General features: G+C 39.0%; 1 protein-coding gene and 1 non-coding gene across 2 annotated transcripts; both read right to left on the reverse strand.

Moving 5' to 3' along the window:
- Nucleotides 1-605: 605 nt before the first annotated feature.
- LOC112857755 (small ribosomal subunit protein eS4, X isoform-like) lies at nucleotides 606-3,062 on the reverse strand. The gene is given in 3 exon segments (XM_086693612.1): nucleotides 606-724; nucleotides 727-1,116; nucleotides 2,773-3,062. Coding segments are annotated over 3 exon segments (789 nt in total). The 5' UTR covers nucleotides 3,053-3,062.
- Nucleotides 3,063-6,645: 3,583 nt separating this feature from the next.
- On the reverse strand, nucleotides 6,646-6,750 carry LOC112857967 (U6 spliceosomal RNA). The gene has a single exon (XR_003223370.2). It is a non-coding gene; the product is annotated as a U6 spliceosomal RNA (small nuclear RNA).
- Nucleotides 6,751-8,839: the final 2,089 nt, after the last annotated feature.

An 8,839-nucleotide genomic window follows, 5' to 3' on the forward strand; every position in this document is an offset into this window, starting at 1 on the left:
TGTCTCCCTCTCTCTCTGCCCCTAACCCACTCACATTCTGTCTCTGTCTCTCTCAAAAATAAATAAACATTAAAAAAGCTTTTAAAAAAAAAAAAAGGTCCAACTGATAAAACCTCCCCACAACAGTGAGCATACAGACATAATTACAAATTACACCAAACTGAATTTTCCAGAATTAAATTCTCAAACTGAAAAGGCAGCATAAAGGAAAACAAATCCAGACCTAGACACATTGCAGTAAAACTTCAGAACATAAAAGGAAAAGATAACGTCTTAAAAACTATCATAGGAAAAAATAGATTAGCTGCAAAGAAACAAAAACATGATGCTGCCATTAGAGATCTCAACACGAACAAGAGAGTCAGAAACAATGGAATACATGATGAATTCCCATATATAAACAACAAAATGGCTAAAATTAAAAAGACTGACAACACAATATGTTGACAAGAATGTGGAGCCATCAGAACTCTCCTACATTGTTGTGGGAATGTAAAATAATAAAAATCACTCTGGAAAATAGCCTTACAGTTTCTTTTTTAAATCATGCTGTATTATCTTTCATTAAACATAAAGACTTCCAATCACATCACCTAAAGACCATTTTACCCATTGCCCTGTTTGGCCACCAGTCTTTTGTCTCTCTCTTCAGCAATGGTGAGGCAGATACCCTTTCCACAGAGAAGAGAAATTCATGGTTTGTTGCTTTTGCCAATAACAAAATATTGGACAGCCAGGTGGCAAAGCTGCTGCTATTGGCATCTTTCACATGAACTACATCAAAAGAACCAGGGTATCTCTCTCTGTTGGTGATCACACCAATTCTTCCTAGGTTAGCACCTCCAGTCACCATACAAAGATTACCAGTGTCAAATTTGATGAAATCAGTACTATTTACAGTTTCTGAATCAATCTGAATGCTGTCATTCACCTTAATGAGGGGATCAGGGTAGAGGATGGTACGAGCATCATGGGTCACCAGATGAAGGATTCCTTTTGTCCCCACAAAGATCTTTCTCACTTTGTACAACTTGTACTTGGCCTCCTTGGGTGTAATCTGATGAACAACAAAGCGACTCTTGGTGTCATAGATCAGATAGAAATTCTCCCCAGTCTGCAATCCCTATCAAAATAACATCAGAATTCTTCACAGAGCTAGAACAAACAATCCTAAAATTAGTATGGAACCAGAAAAGACCCCAAATAGCCAAAGCAATCCTGAAAAAGAAAACAAAGCTGGAGGCATCACAAAGCTGGAGGTATTACAAAGCTGTAATCATCAACACAGTATGCTACTGTCACAAAAACAGATACTCAGATCAATGGAACAGAATAGAGAACACAGAAATGGACCCACAAACGTATGGCCAACTAATCTTTGAGAAAGCAGGAAAGAATATCCAATGGAATAAAGATAGTCTCTTTAGCAAATGGTGCTAGGAAAACAGGACAGCAACATGCAGAAAAATGAACCTGGACCACTTTCTTACACCATACACAAAAAGAAACTCAAAATGGATGAAAGACTAAACTTAAGACAGGAAGCCATCAAAATCCCAAAGAAGAAAGCAGGCAAAAATCTCTTTGACTTCAGCCACAGCAACTTCTTACTCAACACATTTCTGAAGGCAAGGAAAACAAAAGCAAAAATGAACTATTGGGACCTCATCAAAATAAAAAGCTTTTGCGCAGCAAAGGAAACAATCAGCTAAACTAAAAGGCAACCAACAGAATGGGAAAAGATATTTGCAAATCACATATCAGATAAAGGGTTAGTGTCCAAAATCTATAAAGAACATATCAAACTCAACACCCAAAAAACAAATAATCCAGTGAAGAAATGGGCAAAAGACATGAATAGACACTTCTCCAAAGAAGACATCCAGATGGCCAACGAACACATGAAAAAATGCTCAACATCACTCATCATCAGGGAAATACAAATTAAAATAACAATGAGATACCACCTCACACCAGTCAGAATGGCTAAAATTAGCAACTCAGGAAACAACAGATGTTGGTGAGGATGTGGAGAAAGAGGATCTCTTTTGCACTGCTGGTGGGAATGCAAGCTGGTGCACCCACTCTGGAAAACATATGGAGGTTCCTCAAAAAAATAAAAATACAGCTACAACCCACCAATTGCACTACTAGGTATTTATCCAAGGGATACAGGTGTGCTGTTTCAAAGGGGCACATACACCCCAATGTTTATAGCAGCGCTATCAACAATAGCCAGAGTATGGAAAAAGCCCAAATGTCCATCAACGGTTGAATGGATAAAAACGATGTGGTATATATACAATGAGGTATTACTTGGCAATCAAAAAGAATGAAATCTTGCCATTTGCACCTATGTGGATGGAACTAGAGGGTATTATGCTAAGTGAAGTTAGTCAGAGAAAGACAAATATCATATGACTTTACTCATATGAGGAATCTAAGATACAAAACAGATGACATAAGGAAATGGAAGCAAAAAATAATATAAAAACAAGGAGGGGGACAAAACATAAAAGACTTAAATACAGAGAACAAACTGAGGGTTGCTGGAGGGGTTGCAGGAGGGGGGTTGGGCTAAATTGGTAAGGGGCATTAAGGAAGACACTTGTTGGGATAAGCACTGGGTGTTATACATAGGGGATGGATCACTGGAATCTACTCCTGAAATCATTATTGCACTATTTGCTAACTAACTTGGATGTAAATTTTAAAAATTTAAAAAATCATAATAAAAAAAGAAAAAAGAAAGAAAGAAATTCTCCCCAATCTTGTCAATGCCAATGACATCCATAAAACCAGCAGGGTAGGTTATATCAGTTTGGACCTTGCCATCAATCTTAATAAAACGCCGCATACAGATATTTACTTGATCTCCTGTTAGGGCATAGTTAAGTCTGTTCCTTAGGAAAATGATGAAAAGAAGACATTCTCTCAGCTTATGAGGATGAGGGGCACACACATGGGTCAGTTTATCCAGCATCCAATGCTTTGGATCTACTACATGCTTCAGATGCTTCTTGGGACCACAAGCCATGGCTACTCTAGGCATGAAAAGAGGACCACCTAGCCTGAGTTTCTTACCAAACTAAACATTCACCTACCCTCCAACCCAGGAATTCCACACATGTCAACAAAAAGATTTATTTATATCAGGTTCATTCATAATAATTAAAACCTAAAAACAGCATGTATCCCTCACCACCAGAATATATACTATGTATGCACACTCATGCAATAGAATAATATTCAGTAATAAAACGAAATGAACTACAGATAAATGGATGAATCTCAAAAACATTATGCTAAGTGAAAAAGTTTTACACAAAAGAGAATATGGTTTATGATTTCACTCATACAAAACTCTGGAACAAGCAGATGAAATTATGGTGAAAAAGAAATCAGAACAGTGTTTGTCTCTCAAGGGGAATAGTGGGGATTGCCTGGGAAGGGGCATGATAGAACTTTCTGGAGTGATGTCACTATTCTGTATCTTGAAGAGAGTATAGGTTATACAAGTACATGTATTTGTCATACTCATAAAATGATACAGTTGAGTTTTATGCATAGTGTATATTTTATTTCAAAAAAGGAACTCTAAACACATACTGAACCCTAGTTAATCATATTCAGTCTAAGTGTTGAAAAATGAGGTATATGGATGTCTAGGACTTATTTTGAAGTGCATCAAAAAATAAGATGGATACTAGGGTGCCTGAGTGGCTCAGTCAGTTGAGCATCCAACTTCAGCTCAGGTCATGATCTCACAATTCATGGGTTCAAGCCCCACATCGGACTCTGTCCTGACAGCTCAGAGCCTGAAGCCTGCTTTGGATTCTGTGTCTCCCTCTCTCTGCCCCTCCACTGCTTGCTCTCTCTGTCTCTAGAAAATAAACATTTTTTAAAAATTAAAAAAAAATAAGATGGAAAAATAAATAAATAGATGTAAGTTAAAACAAATACAGCACAATGTTAACAAATAAAGAATCTAGGGACACCTGGGTGGCTCAGTTGGTTGAGCATCTGACTTTGGCTCAGGTCATGATCTCGTGGTTTGTGAGTTCGAGCCCCGAGTCGGGCTCCATGCTGACAGCTCAGAGCCTGAAGCCTGCTTCAGATTCTGTGTCTCTCTCTCTCTGCCCTTCCACCACTGGCACTCTGTCTCTCGCATTGTCTCAAAAATAAATAAACATTTAAAAAATTTAAAAAAAGAATCTGAGTAGTTGGTATATAGTGTTCACTGTACAAGCCTTTCAGTATTTCTATATATTTGAATTATTTTCATATCCATCTGAACTATTAACGTTTAAAAAAGGATAGGGACACCAGGGTGGCTCATTGGTTAAGTGTCTGAGTCTTGATTTCAGCTCAGGTCATGATCTGATGGTTGTGGGATCAAGCCCCATATCAAGCTCCATGCTGGGAGTGGAATCTGCTTGGAATTCTCTCTCCCTCTGTCCCTGCCCCTCCCTCTCTCATGTGCATGCTCTCTCTCAAAAACAAAAACAAAAAAAAAAAAAAAAAAACCCACATTTTTTTAAAATAAATAAATAAAAAGAGGATAAAACAAGGCATTTTCAGATATAGAAAGGATAAAACTGAGACATTTGCTGAAAGAAATGATTAAGAATATACTACAGCAGAAAAGAAAATGAACTGGAGAGGTGGAGTACAAGATACAATGGCAAACAGAGAAACTGGTAAAAATGTGTTAATAAACTTAAATAAATACTGACTCCTAAAAATAATGAGGACATTAACAGATAAATTGGAAGAGTGTTAACTGGGGCACTTGGGTGGCTCAGTCAATTAAGCATCTTACTTGGGCTCAGGTCATGATCTTGTGGTTTGTTAGTTTAAGCCCCACATTGGACTCTGCTGTCAGCACAAAGCCTGCTTCAGATCCACTGTCTCTCTCACTCTCTGTTCTTCCCCCACTCCCTGATATCTCTCTCTCTCGGTCTTTAGGTATTGGAACAAAAATGTTACTCTAATCCAATTCTAACATGACTTGTATGAAAAGGTTCTTATATTTCCTTTAACAAAAGATTATAGCATCTAATTAGTACTGTGATAACCCTGCTTAGTTACTTACTGCTGCATAGCAAATTACTTCACAATTTAGAAGCTTAAAACAACCAATATTTATTATCTCACAGTTTACTTGGGTCAAGAATCCAGGGATCTTAGCCAGGTACCTTTGGTATAAGGCTTCTCATGAGACCAATCAAGCTTGTTAGCTGGGACTGAAGTTTCATCTGAAGGTTCAACTGGCAGAGAATTTGCCTCTAAGTCCCCTCACATGGTTTTGGGAAAGATTCAGTTCCTCTCTGGCTGTTGGCCAGAAGCATCCTTTAGTCTTTGCCACGTGCTTCTCTAGGGAAGCTCACAACATGGCAGACACTCAGAATGAGGAGTAAGAGAGCACAAGACTGGATACTCAAGATGGAAACCACAGTCTTTTTGTGACCTAATCTCAGAAGTTGCATCCCATCCCCATCATTTGTGCCATACTCTGTTTATTAAAAATTAAGCCCACACTCAAGGGGAGGGGATTGCACAAGAGTATAAATGCCCAGGGCAGGGATCATTGTGAACTTTCTTAGAGGCTGCTTACCACATCTACTTTTGACCCTAAACTTCTATCTTTCCAGTTTGATTATTCGACCATTACCCACCACAAACATCCTTCTGTATCTTCTGTATCTTTAGGACATTCAGGCCATTGAACTCCCTATTAGTTAACACTACCACCACCACTACCATGCTGTTTACTTTCCATGTTACTAGTTTAGATTATCTGGTCTATCCATTTGGTAACTCTCTCACCAGCATCTTAAACTCTCCTGACCCTCTACCCTCTGTCTTTTCATAAACCCAACCCTGGATGAATATATCATCTGTTCCCTCTGTGCCTGCATGTTGCTGGCTAAACCATGCTGCAGGAAATTGTGAAAAAGGCCAGATTCGCATTTCTATCTATACCTTAATGATTTCCTACCCTGCCGGAGCCCTCAGCACGACCTGGCAGTTACCCTGTACGACCTGAGTCAGCTTGCTTGCTATTCTTCACCATTTATAACCTTCTTCCTTCAACCAACACACCCTCATTCTCCCAATTTCAATGGTAAATGCCTCCACTTCTCAAAAGACAAAGTCTACCATAGGGGTTCCTTTGAATTTCTACCACAAAGACCTGTTTACAATTGCTGCCGTTCTCTCATCTATTCCACCTTTTGAAATAGTGCTGAATCCCATCCCTGGCCACCTTCTCAGAAGCTTACCATTATTGATTATATCTTTTCTATCCTATATCTTCATCATCTTCTCTCTACTGAATCCTTCACATACGAATTTTTTTTTTAATCCCTGATCCCATTTCCCACTCTATCAACTGCTATCCTAGATTTCTCCCCTTCTTCACTGCTGATCTTTAACAAATTGCCTAAACTCACTACTTCCATTTCCTCCAATCTTATTCTTTCCTCAGTCCAATCCATTTCTTTCCCCTCCCGACACTGCTGAAACAGTTCTCCCTAAGGTCACCAGTGACCTCCACATCACTAGAGCCAATGAATATTTTTCACTCTTTGTAGTACTCTATCTCTTTGTGGCATTTGGTGTTTTTGTTTGCTTGTTTGTTTTAAAAATATGGAAGCTTCATGAATTTGTGTGTCATCCTTGCATAGAGGCCATGCTAATCCTCTCTGTGTTGTTCCAACTTTACTAAAGTGCTGCCAAAGTGAGCACTCTGTGGCATTTGAAACATACTTTTCCCTTGGTTTCTGTGATGCCACATTCCTGATTTTCCTCCTCTGTCTCTGTAGTGGCATTATTTATATTTATGGTGTCCTGGAATCTTCAAACACATTTCCATATTGTGTTCACTTTCTTCATGATGAGTCCCAACTCCCAAGGCAAAGACCAGGGCCTGCCTTGCCAGCCTCCCTTGTAATCAAGTGTGAGCATGTGATGTTAAGTCCCACTACTTACTGCATCCACATGAGACTTGGAATTAGAAGAAAATGCTAGAAGGAAGGAAATAAGTCAAACTAATTTTGCTTGCATAGGTTATTGTGAGGATTAAAATTTGATAATATACATAGAGCAATTAGAATGCGGCCTGGCACAGTGTCAGCACTATGTAAGTGTTAGCTATTATTATTCTGAAAGGAACAGTGGTAGCTCAAATAACCCAAAAACTATTCTAAAAGATTCCTATCATCACCATCTGTCAGCCAAAGATTTTCATCAACCATGAGACACATAAAACCAGCTAGGGACCTGCTACCATGGCTATATTGCTGGTGAAGATCACAGATAGATCAACAAATAGAGAAGCAGACCAAGACGTTTATCATGAAAGTTGCAAAGTTCAGTGTGATTTCAATCATGGTGTCAAATGCTGAATCAATATTTCTGGGGATGGCCAGCTACAAAAGGAATGGCTGAGCTTCACACATGGAATTTTTCCCCTCAGAAATTAAAAAAGGACGGAGTGGGTTAGGGGGAGACACTTTGGACTAGAGGGAAGAAATTAATTCAATGGAACAGAGACAAGGACTCCCCTCTCTCACATCCCCCTAATCCCACCAAGCTATAACTGTAAATTGTGTAAAACAAGAAGAGCCTTTTTTTATGAATTATTGCTTTGCGAGCAAATTAACTGAGTAATATAGAACAGTATGTGTATAATTTTATATAATGTATATATCTGTAACATATAACACATTATCTGCTTCACTTAGGTGTGATGAGGAGTGAGCAAATTAATAATGTAAAGCAATGTGAAAAATGTCTGGCACACCATTGTTTGTTTGTTTGTTTGTTTGTTTGTTTGTTTGTTTTCAGTCATGTCTTTATGCCCTGCCATTCCCTTTTACTGTTTAAAAATGGTTGGTGCAACTGAATTGCCTGCAGTTCAGGGGTTTGTGACCAGAAAGATGCTGCACAAGAAGAGAAAAAACAAAAGCCATGAACCCTAGGGGTTTACCTTTGAAGCTAAAATCTCCACTCCCCACTAATCTTTCTAGGAAGCTATAAAAGAGGTTCCTTAAGAGAAACGGTGGGCAGAGGCCTTGAGGGTGCCCATTAGTGCATGACAACATACTTAAGGCTGGATCCGCCTACCACAGCTGGCTTTCCACCCACTACAGTGCCTACCCCAGGCAGAGCCTTCCTCCCCAGCTGACCCATGCCAGAGAGCCTCAATCCCTACAGCTTTGTGGGCAGCAGATTTTATAGCCTCAACCACACAAATGATTGTCCAACTGTACCCAGAGCAGCCAGGAGAACAGTGTAAGACTTTACTCTCTGTGCTTAAATTAACACTAGGCATGATTCAGAATTGAAAATCCAGTGGAAGAGTAACTCCCAATGGTGCTTGTAAGTCACTGGGGAATCATTGTGACACCGTTTGGATAGCTTTGGTTTGTTTGCATTATATATGACCTTGTTATCACGAGATTTCTCTCTTCACCAGCATGGGATCTACTTACCTCTGCTCTTCAAATGACACTTTGTTTACTCATTGGCCATCCTTTTTTGAAAAATACCATCTCAGCATCAACAGGCCCCTTATGTGGCCACCTAATAAGTTACTCAGTAAAGTATCTTTCAGTAAGAACTATATAGAATAAATTATCAGAAGCCTTAATATAATTTACCTCTATAAAGTATTGACTTTTCCAATACAATTCTAAGAGTACTCTTATGTATCATCCCAAGAAGGAAGAAAGTAAAGAAGAACATAAAGAACCCAGAGCACTACAGCTCTCCACATAGTTCACATTCAGGACATAAATGCAGAAATGACCAAAGATGAATGCCAAAGAGTTGT

Source organism: Puma concolor, chromosome E4 (assembly GCF_028749965.1).
Source record: "Puma concolor isolate L17-30 chromosome E4, mPumCon1.1.hap2, whole genome shotgun sequence".
NCBI lineage: Eukaryota > Metazoa > Chordata > Mammalia > Carnivora > Felidae > Puma > Puma concolor.